The 20,405-nt window shown below is 38.6% G+C and overlaps 1 protein-coding gene across 1 annotated transcript in view; it reads right to left on the reverse strand.

The window, feature by feature from the left end:
* LOC128690632 (dnaJ homolog subfamily C member 10) overlaps positions 1–20,405 on the reverse strand; it is a 45,477-nt gene that overhangs the window by 16,421 nt on the left and 8,651 nt on the right. Inside the window, exons 2-5 of the mRNA XM_053779360.2 lie at positions 19,932–20,147; positions 19,430–19,642; positions 12,550–12,636; positions 4,617–4,763 (exon numbers count right to left, since the gene is read on the reverse strand). Of these exons, the coding sequence (XP_053635335.2) occupies positions 4,617–4,763; positions 12,550–12,636; positions 19,430–19,642; positions 19,932–20,147 (663 nt within the window). The remainder of the gene's footprint in view (positions 1–4,616; positions 4,764–12,549; positions 12,637–19,429; positions 19,643–19,931; positions 20,148–20,405) is intronic.

Here is a 20,405-nt window from a genome sequence, read left to right on the forward strand (position 1 = left end):
ATAATAACAATAATAACAACAATAATAATAATAATAATAATAATAATAATACGATATAATTGAAGAAGGAAATTGTACAAAAATACGAGGGAGTGGTTGACACATCGTCAGTGTGACTTTGTTTATGCTGGAGTGAGCATTAGTCTCCCTGCTCTTCCAAACATTTCACAATAATTCATTGTTTGGTGCTTGTAGATTGAGTGTGACTGGAGTGGTTGAGGCAGTGATAGAGGCAGTGGTAGAGGCAGTGATAGAGGCAGTGATAGAGGCAGTGGTAGAGGCAGTGATAGAGGCAGATAGAGGCAGTGGTAGAGGCAGTGATAGAGGCAGTGGTAGAGGCAGATAGAGGCAGTGGTAGAGGCAGTGGTAGAGGCAGTGATAGAGGCAGTGGTAGAGGCAGATAGAGGCAGTGGTAGAGGCAGTGGTAGAGGCAGTGATAGAGGCAGTGGTAGAGGCAGTGGTAGAGACAGTGGTAGAGGCAGTGATAGAGGCAGTGGTAGAGACAGTGGTAGAGGCAGTGATAGAGGCAGTGGTAGAGACAGTGGTAGAGGCAGTGATAGAGGCAGTGGTAGAGACATAAGAACATAAGAACATAAGAACGAAGGAACACTGCAGAAGGCCTACTGGCCCATGCGAGGCAGGTCCAAGTCCCTACCGGCTTAAGCCAATGCACCCAACCTAGTCAGGTCAGGTCACATTGACTTAAGGGAGGAACACGGCAACCGACCTGTTAGCACAAGCTATCAGGTCTAACTCACACCCACCCACATCTACTCATGTATTTATCCAACCTATTTTTAAAGCTACACAACGTTCTGGCCTCTATAACGGTACTTGGGAGTTTGTTCCACTCATCCACAACTCTATTACCAAACCAGTACTTTCCTATATCCCTCCTGAATCTGAATTTTTCCAACTTAAAACCATTGCTGCGAGTCCTGTCTAGGCTAGATATTTTCAGCACACTATTTACATCCCCTTTATTTATTCCTGTCTTCCACTTATAAACCTCAATCATATCCCCCCTAATTCTACGTCTTTCTAGAGAGTGCAGTTTCAGGGCCCTTAGTCTATCCTCATAGGGAAGGTTTCTGATACATGGGATCATCTTTGTCATCCTCCTTTGTACATTTTCCAGAGAATTTATATCCATTCTGTAATACGGTGACCAAAACTGTGCAGCATAATCTAAATGAGGCCTAACCAAGGATGTATAGAGTTGAAGAACAACCTGAGGACTCCTATTATTTATGCTTCTTGATATGAAGCCAAGGATTCTATTAGCTTTATTGCGAACACTTATGCACTGTTGTCTTGGTTTCAGATTACTGCTAACCAGAACTCCTAAATCTTTTTCGCAATCCGTAATATTAAGATCTACATTATTTAGTTTATATGTGGCATGGTTATTGTCCTGTCCAACATTTAGAACTTTGCATTTGTCTATATTAAACTGCATCTGCCACTTCTCCGACCACTGCATCAGTCTATTCAAATCTTCCTGGAGTGCTCGAATGTCCTCGTCAGAATGAATTCGACGGCCTATTTTGGTGTCATCGGCAAACTTGCCGATGTCGCTCTTTATGCCCTCATCTATGTCGTTTATGTAGATTGTGAACAGCAGGGGGCCCAACACTGACCCCTGTGGAACACCGCTCGTGACGCTTCCCCACTCTGATTTCTCCCCATTTATGCAAACTCTCTGCTGCCTATTTGTCAACCATGCCTCTATCCAGGAAAAAATTTCTCCTCCTATTCCATGTGCTTTAATTTTCCTCAATAGTCTCTGATGTGGGACCCTGTCAAAAGCCTTACTGAAGTCCATATACACAATATCATATTCATTACCATGATCTACCTCCTCAAATACCTTAGTGAAAAAAGTTAATAAATTCGTAAGGCAGGAACGCCCCTTTGTAAAACCATGCTGAGATTCGTTGATTAATTTATGCTTTTCAAGGTGGCTACGAACTGCCTCGGCAATTATTGATTCCATAAATTTTCCCACTATGGAGGTTAGGCTTATTGGTCTATAGTTCGAAGCTAAGGACCTGTCACCTGTTTTGAAAATAGGTATCACATTTGCCATTTTCCACTTATCTGGCACCATGCCAGTTTGTAGTGATATGTTGAAAAGATTAGCCAAAGGTGTGCTAAGCTCCTCTTTACATTCCTTTAGAACCCTTGCATACAGTTCATCAGGGCCTGGGGATTTGTTAGGTTTTAATTTATCTATTTGCCTAAGGACCATGTCACCTGTGACCCTAATAGTGCACAGTTTATTATCGTCCTGTTCTACATAATTTATCATTACTGGAATATCGCTGGTATCCTCCTGTGTAAAAACTGAGAGGAAGTATGTGTTAAAAATTCTACACATTTCCTTATCACTGTCAGTGAGCTGACCCGAGGAACTTTTGAGTGGGCCTATCTTGTCCCTGATCTTACTTCTGTATACCTGAAAGAATCCTTTTGGGTTAGTCTTCGATTCTCTTGCAACTTTAACCTCATAATCTCTTTTTGCTTTTCTAATTCCCTTTTTTATTTCTCTCTTTAACTGAATATATCGATTTCTTAATTGCCCCTCTCCTCTTTTGATTTGCCTATATATGCCTCTCTTTTGACCAATCAGATATTTTAATCTATTGTTCATCCATTTAGGATCATTTTTGTTTGATCTGATTTCCCTATTTGGAACATAATTTGACTGAGCAGCTAGAACTATGCCCTGGAAAGCATCATATCGGCAACCATCACCACCTACCTGACCCCTAGTCAGGTCATTCCAGTTCAGCCCACCTAAGTAATTTTTCAGTCCTATGAAATCAGCCAAGCGAAAGTCAGGGACGGAGACTTGATTGCCATTATTAGGGGAATTCCATGATATGTTAAAACTGAGTGATTTGTGATCACTCTCCCCAAGCTCATCATTAACCTCAAGATTATTAATTAGTGTTTCCCTACTGGCAAGAACCAAGTCAAGGAGGTTATTTCCCCTAGTTGGCTCTGTCACAAACTGTTTTAAAAAACAATCCTGGATCGTATCAAGAAAGTCACCCGACTCTAAATTTCCTGTCAAATTGCTCCAGTCAATCTGTCTATAGTTGAAATCTCCCATTAGCACAACATTTTCGTATGTAGATGCCTTACGAATTTCGTCCCATAGAAGTTTACTGCACTCCCTATCAAGATTTGGGGCCCTGTAAATCACACCCAAAATTAGTTTTTCTCGGCCCTCGAGAAGCTGTAACCAAACAGATTCAGTGGCTGACGCTTCTAATTTAATATCTTGTCTAACACAACAATTTAAATTGTCTCTGACATACATCGCTACTCCACCACCTTTCCTGTTGACCCTGTCAGTGTGGAATAATTTATAGCCTTGTATGTGACATTCAGAGGGCATCTCTCTATCTTTCAGATTGAGCCAGGTCTCTGTTATAGCAATAATATCTATGTTTCCTGCACTTGCAATTAATCTTAGCTCATCTATCTTATTTCTAACACTCCTGCTATTAGTATAGTAAACCTTAAGGGAGCTAGTCCCTTGCTGCCCTCTGCTGTCCCCCTTTGTTTGCTGACCTGTTCTATTGTCTTTATTTATAACTTCATGCTGAATGCCTTTTATACATTTACTGTTTCCAACCCAAGTGTTGCAACCTGCTTGTTTCCCACACACACCCATACCTCTATCTTCCATCAGTTTAAAATCATAGGCATTTCACCAATGGCCTTCTCAATCGAGTCTGCAAGTGCTACCACCCCTGCCCCAGAGAGATGAACCCCATCCCTTGCATACATATCATGTTTGCCATAAAAGTTGTTCCAGTTGTCAATGAATGGGATTGCAAGTTCCTTGCAGTATCTGTCTAGCCTTTGAACATTTACATACAATGTAAACATCCAGTTTAACGAAAATCATAAATCTTAACATATGTCAAACTGTTGTATAGAAATGAGGAACTTATCCTTCAACAACTAATGCTAAATTATTCGATAATTATGATAACGATGTCTACACACTACAAATAAAAGACAAAACCTCATGAGAGTATAGGAAGTCTATCTTAAAAGGGATTATTAAAGAACTTAAAATTATATTTGTATAGTTTCCTTGCTGTCAAGGAGACAAAAGTGATGTGGTGTACCTGCCCACAGCTTAATGACATCCTCAGAGCCAAGGATTTTATTGTTCCCCAGCCCATGATTCTAACCTAGGACCTTCCATCACCTGGGATATGACTGAAATGACCACTGATATCTGTTATTAATTCTGATGCTCACTACTCCCCAAAGCCTCTAAAATTATAAAGGAAATATTGCAGGACTAAGTTGTTAAGAAACACACAGAAAAGTAAATATTGAGTAAAGCTGAAGTGGCATTGTGCATTTTCACAGGGCACAAAAAAGCAGTAATCCAGCCAGAGTGTAAACAAAAAACAGGTTTCCATTTCACACTCACATGACAGGACAGCAGCACCTCTCTGCATGGTTGCTGTCTACCAACTAACTACTGTTGCACTACAATCCTGAAATTAGTCCCATTATTAGCTAATTTCACTCCAGCAGCCTAGTTTAAGCACAATAAAATAATGCACTGGTTCGAATGGACTTACATGATGTAATTCATATCCTCCACCAGGTTTGAACAAGATGAATGACGGTGTTTTAGCAATGTAAAGCTCATCACACTGCTTCTTCATCTGAGAACATTCAATTCTTCCAAGATTAAGAGATGGAAGTAAAGCCGGCAACTTGCGAATCTGTTGAGGAAAACAAATTATGAAATTCCTCACAAATTTGCAATTTAACCATTTAAAATATAATATACAAGAGAAGTTCTGTTAGAGAAAGGTAAACTCAGAAAAATCTACATAATCTGTTATCTACTATTATGCCAAATAAAAAAAATGGAGAGTAGTCTTCAAGTATTCATGCAAAAAGGGAGTACATTATATGCAAATAAAATAATTTGGGATAGTAGTTCAATTATAAATGAGTAAAACATTGATTTTTCTAGTATTATAGGTAACATCCTCACAAAGGTTCAGGGAAAGGTTTGAAGGTTCAGGGGAAGGTTAGAAGGTTCAGGGGAAGGTTAGAAGGTTTGAAGGTTCAGGGGAAGGTTTGAAGGTTCAGAGGAAGGTTTGAAGGTTCAGGAGAAGGTCTGAAGGTTCAGGAGAAGGTCTGAAGGTTCAGGGGAAGGTCTGAAGGTTCAGGGGAAGGTCTGAAGGTTCAGGGGAAGGTCTGAAGGTTCAGGGGAAGATCTGAAGGTTCAGGGGAAGGTTTGAAGGTTCAGGGGAAGGTTTGAAGGTTCATGGGAAGGTTTGAAGGTTCAGGGGAAGGTTTGAAGGTTCAGGGGAAGGTCTGAAGGTTCAGGGGAAGGTCTGAAGGCTCAGGGGAAGGTTTGAAGGCTCAGGGGAAGGTCTGAAGGTTCAGGGGAAGGTTTGAAGGTTCAGGGGAAGGCTTGAAGGTTCAGGGGAAGGTTTGAAGGTTCAGGGGAAGGTTTGAAGGTTCAGGGGAAGGTTTGAAGGTTCAGGGGAAGGTTTGAAGGTTCAGGGGAAGGCTTGAAGGTTCAGAGGAAGGCTTGAAGGTTCAGAGGAAGGTCTGAAGGTTCAGGGGAAGGTTTGAAGGTTCAGGGGAAGGTCTGAAGGCTCAAAATTTTAAATTTAAGATTATGGTTGGTACAGTATTTGGATACAGTGGATAAAAAAATTACTGAAATTCAGACTGAGGAGGACTTACACTATGTACAACATTCACTGAAGTTTCTTGTGCATTTTAGAAATGCACATCTTATTTAAAAGTTTCCCTAACAAATTGGCAAAAAATCTTATGTAATAATTTGCTAGAGGGTGATAAAATGTACATTATTTTTATTATTTTTTATTATCACACTGGCCGATTCCCACCAAGGCAGGGTGGCCTTTTTCGGGCCACCCTGCCTTGGTGGGAATCGGCCAGTGTGATAATAAAAAAATAATAAAAATAATGTACATTTTATCACCCTCTAGCAAATTATTACATAAGATTTTTTGCCAATTTGTTAGGGAAACTTTTAAGTGGTTGACTATTTTTTCTAACTCCAAACTTTCCTTAACTTGAAAGTTCTTTATCTGATCAGATTCAAACTTTCATCACTCATTTACTGTACTGTGGGAAGAGACCATACATTTACTGACATGTGCAGGCGCTCTACAATCAATGTTATACAGCCAATTCTAGATACACCTACCATCTGACTTACGACCTGCTCGACATACAATGACTCAACTTACGACTGTGTTTTTTATGCCAAATTTCTGGGAAATAAACAAGTGTTTGTGTTGTACACAGTGTTTATCCTAAACCTTACAATATAAAATACAGTACTAACAGCATAAAAAGTAAAGTAAAACATGAAATACCAAAATAAAACAATAAAATAAAGTCATTACAAAAATGTTATGTTGATATTCAGTAGTAAAGTTCGACTTATGTCCATTTCGACTTATGACTGGTTTCTCGGAACCGAACTCGGTCATAAGTTGGATGGTAGGTGTATTTCATTCCTATACCATAACTAAAAAAGTCCATTCTAATCGTCTTTAAATATTCAAAAAAAGGTATATGCTAATTAGAAGATGATTGGGATCATTTTTGGAGTGCGTAGGCATCGTTTTACCAATTTTACATAGGAAACAGTGTGAAAATTTATTCCTATTAAATAAAGTTAAAAATCTTCAAGTCTTCCTCTTCTACAATGTTTCAATATTTAATGGCTGGTGCAACTTATGGACAGGATAATACCCAATAAATTTAGTTAGTGTGGGTACAAATTTTTCAATATAAAAATTAAAAAGCTTGAACCAATGGAATCAATATTATAATGAAAGAATGCTGCTTCTGATAGGCTTCAAACTTTTAGTGAAAGTATGCTATCCTGAATGCACATTACACTTTGTTTTTTGGGTTGCTTAAGTAACAAAATGCCAATTTTATAAAATAAATTAAGATATTGATTACTATCTAATAAATAAACAATGCCTATCCTAATCACCTTCAAAACATCAATGCTGATGCAGTTCAGAAAGTGGATTATAATCTGTATATTTAACCCTCTGAGGGCCCGTCCCATAGATCTACGGCTTTACGTTCAGGGTCCAAACCGTAGGTCTACGTCATGAGCTCAGCTCACTCTGATAAACTGTGAGTGGTACATTTGGGCCTAGATATGACAGAATACATCTATGTGGTATGTGTGCACCACATAAAACAGATCCTGCAGCACGCTGTGTATAATGAGAGAAAAAAACTGAAATCATGATTTTTTCGTATGTTTTTTATAGTTCTATTTGCAATTTCTTGGTCTCATTTGATAGAATGGAAGACATATTACAGAAATAGAGATGATTTTGATTGGTTTTAGCACTGGAAATGGCTTGAAACTGAGCTCAAAGTAGCAGAAATGTTAAATTTTTGCCGATATTCAAGAGTAAACAAACGACCTCACACGTCTAATACACGCCAGCTGGTGGGTCTAATATGCATTCACAAATATGGTGATGATATTTATACAATTATTACAGTATTGCATAACAGTAACTCTTCTATTTTTTGGTGTGAATAAAAACTCATTATGTGAATAAAAAATCAAAATGGAATTTATTTGTAAAGCCTCAAAACATAACTAATGAACAGAGGAAATGTTAGTTTAGTTCCAGGAATACCTACATTTTTTATTCTGGACCCTATTTTGAAATTGGAATATTTTGAACTTTGTGTTAAATTGACCAAATTAACAATTTCAGATCACTTTAATTTGTAGTTGAAACAGTTGACTTGGCGATTTCTTGTGCTCAATCGATAGAATAGAAGTAATACTAGTGAAATAGCTAAGAATTTGGTTGACTGGAATAATGTAATTGGCCTAAAATGGGAGTCAAAGTCGGCAAAATCGCCGATTCGTAAATATCGCTGACACATCATAATTCGCGAGAGCATAATTTCGTCAATTTTCCATCAAATTTCGTACTTTTTGTTTTATTACCCTCACAAAAAGATTCTCTACCATTTCATAAGAAAAAATAACAAATTTTTTTTTTTTAAATTCTTGGACACTGGGGCACCACTTCAGATTTGGGCCTTGGACCCTGAAGGGGTTAAACTGTGTAGGTATAAATTTGCAAATATTAAAAAAACAGTTACTGAAAATATGGAAAACAAATTTAAGTGGAGAATGCTTCATCTGGTTAACATTAGCTTGTGGAAGAAGCACATTTAGCATTTCATTGGGCTATGTAGCCTCTAATTCACAAATAACCCGCACATAAAAGAGAGAAGCTTACGACGACGTTTCAGTCCGACTTGGACCATTGACAAAATCAATGTATTGTGCCTTTTGTTATTTATTTTTAGCCTCTAATTACCTTTGTTTTTAACACACTAGGTGTCTCCAGCGGAGAGAGGGTGACCCGAAGAAGAAACACTTTCACCATCATTCCCACTATCACTGTTTTGTCAAAGGTATGTAAATATGAAGAAGAAACACTTTCACCATCATTCCCACTATCACTATTTTGTCAAAGGTATGTAAATATGACAGTTCAGATGTCCCTCCAAACAGCAAATATATCTACCCCTTCTTTAGAGTGCAGGCACTGTACTTCCCACCCCCAGGACTCAAAGTCTGGCTAACTGGTTTCCTTGAATCCCTTCACAAAATGTTACCTTGCACACACTCCAACAGCTTGTCAGGTCCAAAAAACCATCAGCCTCCACTCCTATCTAATATGCTCAAACATGTCTGCCGAACATCCAAGCCCTTTGCACACAAAACTTTTACTCACTCCCTCCATCCTTTCCTAGGATGACCCTTGCCCTGCCTTCCCTCCACTATATATTTATACACTCTTCAATCTATTTTGTTCCATTCTCTCTAAATGTCCAAACCACCTCAACAACCCCTCCTCAGCCCTCAAGATAATACTTTAACCCTTTCAGGGTCCAAGGCCCAAATCTGGAGTCACGCACCAGTGTCCAAGAATTTTCAAAAAAAAAATTTGTTATTTTTTCTTATGAAATCGTAGAGAATCTTTTTGTGAAGGTAATAAAACAAAAAGTACGAAATTTGGTGGAAAATTGACGAAATTATGCTCTCGCGAATTTTGATGTGTCAGCGATATTTACGAATCGGCGATTTTGCCGACTTTGACTCCCATTTTAGGCCAATTACATTATTCCAATCAACCAAATTCTTAGCTATTTCACTAGTATTACTTCTATTCTATCGATTGAGCACAAGAAATCGCCAAGTCAACTGTTTCAACTACAAAATAAAGTGATCGGAAATTGTTAATTTGGCCAATTTAACACAAAGTTCAAAATACTCCAATTTCAAAATAGGGTCCAGAATGAACAATGTAGGCATTCCTGGCACTAAACTAACATTTCCTCTGTTCATTAGTTATGTTTTGAGGCTTTACAAATAAATTCCATTTTGATTTTTTATTCACATAATGAATTTTTATTCACACCAAAAAATAGAAGATTTACTCTTATGCAATACTGTAATAATTGTATAAATATCATCACCATATTTGTGAATGTATATTAGACCCACCAGCTGATGTGTATTAGATGTGTGAGGTTGTTTGTTTACTCTTGAATATCGGCAAAAATTTAACATTTCTGCTACTTTGAGCTCAGTTTCAAGCCATTTCCAATGCTAAAACCAATCAAAATCATCTCTATTTCTGTAATATGTCTTCCATTCTATCAAATGAGACCAAGAAATCGCAAATACAACTATAAAAAACATACGAAAAAACACTGCAAAGTTGCTGTTTTAATCGAAAAATCATGATTTCATTTTTTTTCTCTCATTATACACAGTGTGCTGCAGGATCTGTTTTATGTGGTGCACACATACCACATAGATGTATTCTCTCATATCTAGGCCCAAATGTACCACTCACAGTTTATCAGAGTGAGCTGAGCTCATGGCGTAGATCTACGGTTTGGACCCTGAACGTAAAGCCGTAGATCTACGGGACGGACCCTGAAAGGGTTAAGTAACTCTGCATCTCCTCCTAATCTCCAAGCTACAAATTCTCTGCATAATATTTACACCACACGTTCCCCTCAGACACATCTCCACTGCCTCCAATCTCCTCCTCAGTGCAACAGCCACAACCCATGTTTCACACCCTTATAAGAGTGCTGGTACCACTATATTCTCATACATTCCTCTTGTTGCTTCCATGAATAACATTCTTTTTCTCAACAGATGCCTCAATGCAGCACCCACCTTTTTCCCCCTCATCAATTCTACGGTTCTCTTCGTCTTTCATATACCTATGCACTGACAAGTCCACTCCCAAATATATGAACACATTCACTTCCTCCATGCTCCCTTCTTCCAACCTGATATCAAGCCTTTCATTACCTAACTCCTTTATTATCTTCATCACCTCTCTCTCTTTATTATGTTCACTTTTATTTCCTTCTTTTACACACTCTCCCAAATTTGTCCACAAACCTTTGCAACTTCTTTTCACAATCTACCAAAGGCAGTGTCATCAGCAAAAAGCAACTGTGACAACTCCCATTTTGTATTAGATATTGCACATTTTAATCACACACCTCTCTCCAACATCCTAGTATTCACTACTTTAACAACCCCATCTGTAAATATGCTTAATCCTTTGAGTGTTGAGACCCCTTCTCGCAAACTTACTCATAGTGTCAAAGAATTAAAAACAAAAAGAATCTTATGAAATGATAGAGAATCTTTTTTCGAAGGTAATGAAATCAAAAGTTCAAAATTTGATGGAAGACTTACAAAATTACACTCTTGCAAAGTTAGCGGTCTCAGCGATATTTACGCACTGGAGGTTTCACCCACATTGAGCCCTATTTTGGGGCAATTCCTGTGTTCCACTCATCCAAACTCATAGCTATTTTGCTAAAACTCCTTTTATTCTATTGACTGAGTACAAGAAACTGCCCACTTACCTACTTCAACTACACAAAACAGTGATCAGAAATTACTAATTTGGCCAATTTCACACAAAATTCAAGAAAGGCCAATTTAAAAATAGGGGCCAGGATAAAGAATGCAGACATTCCTGGCACTAAAATATCATCTTCTCTGTTCATTAGTCGTGTCTCCCGGACCCTCTTATATTACGCTTGCTTATCATTTTGAATTTTTATTCACACAAAAAATAGATGACTTACTGTTATTCAGACTACTGCATAATTTGTAATAATTGTATAAATAATATCAGTGCATTCGTGAATGTATATTAAACCAACCATCTGATGTGTATTGGATGTGGGACATGATTTGTTTACTCTTGAACATCGTCAAAAATCTAACATTTTTGCTAATTTCAGCTCAATTTCAAGCTACTTTTATTTGGCAAACCATTCAAAATCATCTCTATTTCTGTAATATATCTTCCATTCTATCAAATGAGACCACACAAACTAGAATACAACCATAAATACCATATGAAAATACACCGCAGTCGTTGTATTAAATCAAAAACACGGTCGCAGCTTGTTTCTCATTATGAACTGCTTGCTGCAGGATTTTTTTATACTGTGCACACTGACCATGCAGACCCATTTTTTCATATAAAGGCCTACCAGCTTTCTCTCAGAAGATCTGAAGCTGTTAGAATTTTGGCGGAATATTACTGGACCAACATTGGCTTCAAAGGCATAATATTAAAGCACAGACACCAAAAGGGTTAACAACCATGGTGACATAACACACCTCTGTCCTGGAGGTAGGAAGTACAGTGCCTGCACTCTGAAAATGGGATGGGGATGTTGCAAACCACAGTACGGGTGGTGTTAGAACCCATGGCAAGCATGCTGTAAAACTCCAGGCCAGGCTAGGCCAGGCCAGGCCAGTGCATAAGCCACAGGGCCAGCTGGCTACAATAAGATTCATCCAACTAGGTATGTGAGCTTTACGAATCACTCGCCATGGGTTCTAACCCCACGCATACTGTGGTTTGTTCGCAGTTGTGTTATTTTGATTTCATGAGTTGGGATGTTGCAATTTGCAAGGTCAACCGTACTGTGATGTCGCTGCCCTTCTGACAAGACAGTGGACAAATGATGTTGAAAGTATTTTCCTCTTCTTTGTCTCCTTACCTCGGTGGGAGACAGCCAGTGTTAAAACAAAGGAAAAACAATAGTGGAGAAATATAGCAAAGATTATAGTGACCAATGGGTGTAAAGATGGGCTTTGCAAAAAACCTGACTAGGCAAAGTGCCATATATAAGTATACTGGATTAACTATACAGGCTATGCAAAATAGAAATACACAAGGCATAGAAGTATGGTGGATTACAAGGACAGTGCAAAAATAATTTTGCTTAAATGATAAGATACAAATATATAGAACATCCTGTTAGGCGGTGAGAAACAGAATAATGAATATAAAAACACAAACACATTAATCATGGTCTCAATGAGAGTAAGAACCTAATGAGAGGATATTAAATAAATACTGAGTAGTTAAAAGTAGAGAACAATTTTTTTGGCCTTACCTCAAATGCATCATCATCACTGTCACCCCTGAAGTGTATCAACCATGATGTGGAGTCCTCGTGCAGCTCCAGTTTCCGTCGGATACCCTAGTGATATACCTACATTTAATACCATGTTGTACAAATATGTAAAGTAAAATACATACAGTACAGTAGAGTGACACCTCAGCTATCTGATCTAAGGAGATAGGAGAGGGAGGAGGATGTATTATTGGTTGACATCTCCATACTAAACATCAATGTACAGCCTCTCCTCACTTAGCGACGTACTCATTTACCAACAACTTGGACTTACGATGGGCTCTCTGACCAGTATGCATACCTAAATAATGTATAGTAAAGCTGATTTCCTCTATATTCTGTTTATTACAATATACAGTATACACCTACCATCCGACTTACGACCTGCTCGACATACGTCAACTCAACTTACGACCGTGCATCTGGCAGCTGGGCTGGGCCGGCTGATGCATACCACTGTACAATATTTGACGATACTCGCAGCGGCAATGCGCCATGCAGGCAGCATCAGTTTGAGTAACCCTGCCCTATCAGCAGCATCATACTGTATTAACTGTACTAACTGGACAGTAAATTTCACCATGGCCCCTAAGAGGAAGTCTGAATCTTGCACTGGAGATTGTGGCAAGAAAGGCTCTTACTCTCAAACTCTATTTGTTTTCACTGTTGCACATAAACCTGTCTGTATCTGTTTGCCTGTATATCTGTGTCTGTATCTGTGACTATCTGTCTGTCTATCTGTGTGTCTGTTTATCTGTCTTTATGTCTTCCTGTGTGTGTGTCTATCTGTCTACCTGTGTGTCTGTCTTTTTGTCTACCTGTGTCTGTCTTTCTCTCTGCTTGTCTGTCTCAGAGCCGCTCATTAAGAGTATAATTGGTCTTGAAGACACCATATTAATAATGATAATAACACAATAATAATCACTCTGAGGCACATTAAATGTGTATAAAAAGTTAATATAGACATTTTGCTTAATTCAGCTATGATTTTTTTTCAAAATTATAATAAACATTTTTTTTTTTTTTAACAAGTTGGCCGTCTCCCACCACGGCAGGGTGATCCAAAAAGAAAGAAAATCCCCAAAAAGAAAATACTTTCATCATCATTCAACACTTTCACCTCACTCACACATAATCACTGTTTTGCAGGTGATAAGAACACAACAGCTTAGAAGCAAATACGTATAAAGATAAACAACATATCCCTCCAAACTGCCAATATCCCGAACCCCTCCTTTAGAGTGCAGGCATTGTACTTCCCATTTCCAGGACTCAAGTCCGGCTATATAAAAATAACCGGTTTCCCTGAATCCCTTCACTAAATATTACCCTGCTCACACTCCAACAGATCGTCCGGTCCCAAATACCATTCGTCTCCATTCACTCCTATCGAACACGCTCACGCACGCCTGCTGGAAGTCCAAGCCCCACACCCACAAAACCTCCCTTACCCCTTCCTTCCAACCTTTTCGAGGATGACCCCTACCCCGCCTTCCTTCCCCTACAGATTTAAATGCTCTCCATGTCATTTTACTTTGATCCATTCTCTCTAAATGACCAAATCACCTCAACAACCCCTCTTCAGCCCTCTGACTAATACTTTTATTAACTCCACACCTTCTCCTAATTTCCACACATCGAATTTTCTGCATAATATTTACATCACACATTGTCTGTGGAGACAAAGAACTTTGTCCTTGGAGGCAAAGAGGGGAATGTATGAGAGTATAGTTTTACCAACGCTCTTATATGGGTGTGAAGCGTGGGTGATGAATGTTGCAGCGAGGAGAAGGCTGGAGGCAGTGGAGATGTCATGTCTGAGGGCAATGTGTGGTGTGAATATAATGCAGAGAATTCGTAGTTTGGAAGTTAGGAGGAGGTGCGGGATTGCCAAAACTGTTGTCCGGAGGGCTGAGGAAGGGTTGTTGAGGTGGTTCGGACATGTAGAGAGAATGGAGCGAAACAGAATGACTTCAAGAGTGTATCAGTCTGTAGTGGAAGGAAGGCGGGGTAGGGGTCGGCCTAGGAAGGGTTGGAGGGAGGGGGTAAAGGAGGTTTTGTGTGCGAAGGGCTTGGACTTCCAGCAGGCATGCGTGAGCGTGTTTAATAGGAGTGAATGGAGACAAATGGTTTTTAATACTTGACGTGCTGTTGGAGTGTGAGCAAAGTAACATTTATGAAGGGATTCAGGGAAACCGGCAGGCCGGACTTGAGTCCTGGAGATGGGAAGTACAGTGCCTGCACTCTGAAGGAGGGGTGTTAATGTTGCAGTTTGAAAACTGTAGTGTGAAGCGCCCTTCTGGCAAGACAGTGATGGAGTGAATGATGGTGAAAGTTTTTCTTTTTCGGGCCACCCTGCCTTGGTGGGAATCGGCCGGTGTGATAATAAAAAAAAAAAAAAAAAAAAAAAAAAATAATAAAATTGCCCTTAGACACCTCCTCACTGCTGCATTCACAACCCAAGCTTCACACCCATATAAGAGTGTTGGTACTACTATACTTTCATACATTCCCTTCTTTGCCTCCATAGATAACGTTTTTTGTCTCCACATATACCTCAATGCACCACTCACCTTTTTCCCCTCATCAATTATATGATCAACCTCATCCTTCATAAATGCTATGTAACATATAAACATATAAATTAACAATTTTTTTTTTTCAACAACCCGGCCGTATCCCACAAAGGTAGGGTGGCCCAAAAAGAAAAACAAAAGTTTCTCTTTATAAATTTAGTAATTTATACAGGAGAAGGGGTTACTAGGCCCTTGCTCCCGGCATTTTAGTTGCTTCCTTCAACACGCATGGCTTACGGAGGAAGAATTCTGTTCCACTTCCCCATGGAGATAAGAGGAAATAAACAAGAACAAGAACTAGAAAGAAAATAGAAGAAAACCCAGAGGGGCATGTATATATATGCTTGTACATGTATGTGTAGTGTGACCTAAGTGTAAGTAGAAGTAGCAAGATGTACCGGAAATCTTGCATATTTCTTTCTTCTTTCAACACACCGGCTGTATCCCACCGAGGCGGGGTGGCCCAAAAGGAAAAACGAAAGTTTCTCCTTTTGCATTTAGTAATATATACAGGAGAAGAGGTTACTAGCCCCTTGCTCCCGGCATTTTAGTCGCCTCTTACAACACGCATGGCTTACGGAGGAAGAATTCTGTTCCACTTCCCCATGGAGGTAAGAGGAAATAAACAAGAACAAGAACTAGAAAGAAAATAGAAGAAAACCCAAAGGGGTGTGTATATATATGCTTGTACATGTATGTGTAGTGTGACCTAAGTGTAAGTAGAAGTAGCAAGACATACCTGAAATCTTGCATATTTACGAGACAGAAAAAAGACACCAGCAATCCTACCATCATGTAAAACAATTACAGGTTTCTGTTTTACACTCACTTGGCAGGACGGTAGTACCTCCCTGGGCAGTTGCTGTCTACCAACCTACTACCTACAATTTTTTTTTTTTTTTTTTTTTTTTTTTTAACAAGTCGGTCGTCTCCCACCGAGGCAGGGTGACCCCAAAAAAGAAAGAAAATCCCCAAAAAGAAAATACTTTCATCATCATTCAACACTTTCACCACACTCACACATTATCACTTCTTTTGCAGAGGTGCTCAGAATACAACAGCTTAGAAGCATATACGTATAAAGATACACAACATATCCCTCCAAACTGCCAATATCCCAAACCCCTCCTTTAAAGTGCAGGCATTGTACTTCCCATTTCCAGGACTCAAGTCCGACTATATGAAAATAACCGGTTTCCCTGAATCCCTTCACTAAATATTACCCTGCTCACACTCCAACAGATCGTCAGGTCCCAAGTATCATTCGTCTCCATTCACTCCTATCTAACACGCTCATGCAAGCTTGCTGGAAGTCCAAGCCCCTCGCCCACAAAACCTCCTTTACCCCCTCTTTCCAACCCTTTCGAGGACGACCCCTACCCCTCTTCCTTCCCCTATTGATTTATATGCTTTCCATGTCATTCTACTTTGATCCATTCTCTCTAAATGACCAAACCACTTCAACAATCCCTCTTCTGCCCTCTGACTAATGCTTTTATTAACTCCACACCTTCTCCTAATTTCCACACTCCGAATTTTCTGCATAATATTTACACCACACATTGCCCTTAGACAGGACATCTCCACTGCCTCCAACCGTCTCCTCGCTGCTGCATTTACCACCCAAGCTTCACATCCATATAAGAGTGTTGGTACTACTATACTTTCATACATTCCCTTCTTTGCCTCCATAGATAACGTTTTTTGACTCCACATATACCTCAACGCACCACTCACCTTTTTTCCCTCATCAATTCTATGATTAACCTCATCCTTCATAAATCCATCCGCCGACACTTCAACTCCCAAGTATCTGAAAACATTCACTTCTTCCATACTCCTCCTCCCCAATTTGATATCCAATTTTTCTTTATCTAAATCATTTGATACCCTCATCACCTTACTCTTTTCTATGTTCACTTTCAACTTTCTACCTTTACACACATTCTCAAACTCATCCACTAACCTTTGCAATTTTTCTTTAGAATCTCCCATAAGCACAGTATCATCAGCAAAAAGTAACTGTGTCAATTCCCATTTTGAATTTGATTCCCCATAATTTAATCCCACCCCTCTCCCGAACACCCTAGCATTTACTTCTTTTACAACCCCATCTATAAATATATTAAACAACCATGGTGACATTACACATCCCTGTCTAAGACCTACTTTTACCGGGAAGTATTCTCCCTCTCTTCTACAAACCCTAACCTGAGCCTCACTATCCGCATAAAAACTCTTTACAGCATTTAGTAACTTACCACCTATTCCATATACTTGCAACATCTGCCACATTGCTCCTCTATCCACTCTATCATATGCCTTTTCTAAATCCATAATTATTGTTAACATTATTATTATTAATTTAGGGCACTGGAGCACAGATCCACTGTATAGCACTGTCTGGATTTTTGGGGTTATCCTAGGTAATTTATACTATGTATGATAACTTTACTTATGCATACCAGAGAGAGAGAGAGAGAGAGTTAGATAAAGATACAGAGATAGAGATAGAGAGAGATACAGAGAGAGAGAGAGAGATACAGAGAGAGAGAGAGAGAGAGTGAGACAGAGAGAGACAGAGAGAGACAGAGACAGAGAGAGAGAGACAGAGAGAGACAGAGAGAGAGAGAGAGAGACAGAGAGAGAGAGACTGAGATAGAGAGAGAGACTGAGATAGAGAGAGAGACTGAGACAGAGAGAGAGACTGAGAGAGAGAGACTGAGATAGAGAGACTGAGATAGAGAGAGAGAGACTGAGATAGAGAGACAGCCAAATTCAGTCAGCCAGGTAGCCACCCACCCACCCACCTACCTGGCCAGGTAGCCAGCCAGCCAGCCAGCCGGATACGTATTACACATGTTCCAGAATCGTTTCTCTACTTAGGGCATAGGTTATAGGACATTCTGGCAAGATGACACTACCAGTCGTATTCTCCCGTTCCACTGTGTCGACAATACTTAAAGATAACAGTAACCTATGATACTGTATGAGGTGTAAAATTTGCAATACAGTGCACTACCATGTATACATATTATACAGTATGTACATAAATAATTAAAATATATCAATAGAAGTAAATTATGGTAAAAAAGAATGAAATAATGATTGTACATTACATTACAGTACTATGTAGGTAGTTTATATAGGAAAGGTTTGACATTATGCCCTACCCAGTATGTCGGCAATTTTCAAAGGTTTGACTTACGTCCATTTTGACATACAACCAGTTGGTCGGAACCAAGCTCGGTCGTAAGTCGAATGGTACTTGTACTACTGTATAAACATTTAAAGATATATTAAAAGTTATAAATGGTGCAAAGGTGACATTAAAACAATATCAAAGATGGTTGACACAAACCCACTACCATTATACGTAGTATGTTCCTTGCTTAGACGATGAATTCATTTACCGATGTGGTCTTAGGAACGGAACTCCATCATTAAGTGAAGACAAGCTGTATCTGATCAAAAACCATCACAAAATTCTTTATAAAAAAAAAAAAAAAAACTACATTCCTTGACCAATTTCTATAGCATAACAAAATACTTGTCCTTAATACATGCATAATACCACAAATCATTAATGCATCTACAATTAATAAATAAATGTATTTTCCAGGAATATAGATTCAAGCTATAAAAATTACTTTACAAAGGTGTCATGGCTTAGATAAAAAAACTCATAGTTATACAAAGCATTTTGCACAAACTAAGACTCCAACTTAAAAATACCTGACACTGAGGTTTTATTATATGACATAAATGTAGATAAAAAAAAAATAAAAAAATTGAGCATGTTTGATATAAGCAATAAGTCAAATCTAAAAAAAAAAAATTCTACCAAAAATTGGGATATTTTTAACTGGAAATGCCTTTGAGCAAAACCCCAACCCATTAGTTAAGTGAGCAACAAGTGGGATGAGAAACATAAACTATGTTGGCAAACTTCAAAACAGCTTTCACGTGTAATGGGTGAAGAAATACTGTAAAAACTGGTTATGACATCTGACAGACAAACATGGAAAAAGTAAAATATGATGTGCTGTCTACATCAACAAAGTTATGAAAAATTTAAACACACAATAAAATGAAACCCAGAATTAAAAAGAATATATACAGTAAAAACCTCTCATTAACAAACCTCACATTAATGGATTTCAGCTATTTTTGACAAAACAATTATGTGAACAAACAGAAGCATGTCTTCAGTCTTAGTGGCACGCTTGCCCACACACACAAACATGCACATACACACAATTACAATTTCTCCCTAAACCTACCTTAAACATGTCTTCATCCAGCAGTCTCATTTCTGGTAGGAGCGGAAGGACCTCTCTAGCAATCTCCTGGGCATTAAGACTAGATATCTCTCTACCTTCTCCAGACTGGATTTTCCCAATGTCAAAAAACTTGATTCCTGATTGCATACCTAAAGTATTGCAGAAATCCCTCTCCTTGAAGCACTCAACAAACCCCACAGTGACCAAGCCATCCTAGAGGTCAAGCAACTTATTAAAATTAAACAAGTATCATAAACTGGTTCAAACATGACATTAGCAAGTATAATTTATAGTGTAATAATGTTGGTAGAATTACCAACAATGTTAGGTAAAAGAATATGTGCAACTAATGCGACATGACAGAGCTCCTGTAGAGTGAAACATTTCCAGAGTAAATGTGTCACAATAGTTGCACACGTGTCCTTTTACCTAATATAATTTATATTGGCAAAGTTTTTCATTCACATAACAATTATGTAATATTAGAAAAAGGGTAACTTACTAAAATAGAACTTAGTTTAATCTGAGTAACCCAGAAGTCATCAAGTTCATCATTATCATTATGGAAGATAAGTAGCCATGGCTTGTTGGAATATTCCTTCTTTGATAATAATGCTTTAAAGTTAGCACTGGAAAGGCGCACAGCAGACGACTGAACCTTTTGCAGCACATATTTCAACAACTGCTCCTTTGTTTTCTCCTGTGTATATTTAGACCTCTGAAATGAAAATTAAAGGACATTTTTTTGACAGACGTACTTCAAACAGAGCATGAAGAATCACTTGTTAATTTAATGTAGGTTCCTGGCACTATCAAGTTATGTTATGATCTAATGGGACCTTCAAAAGCTCCCCCCCATACAATGCTGTATACTGGAAGCACAATACAGTTAACTTCAACAATATGTATGTAACTCAAAAAATAAATGAAAAGCACTAGATTCAAAGTTTGAAACGGTTATCTAAGATACTTATAT

This window comes from Cherax quadricarinatus, chromosome 29, assembly GCF_038502225.1.
Source record: "Cherax quadricarinatus isolate ZL_2023a chromosome 29, ASM3850222v1, whole genome shotgun sequence".
NCBI lineage: Eukaryota > Metazoa > Arthropoda > Malacostraca > Decapoda > Parastacidae > Cherax > Cherax quadricarinatus.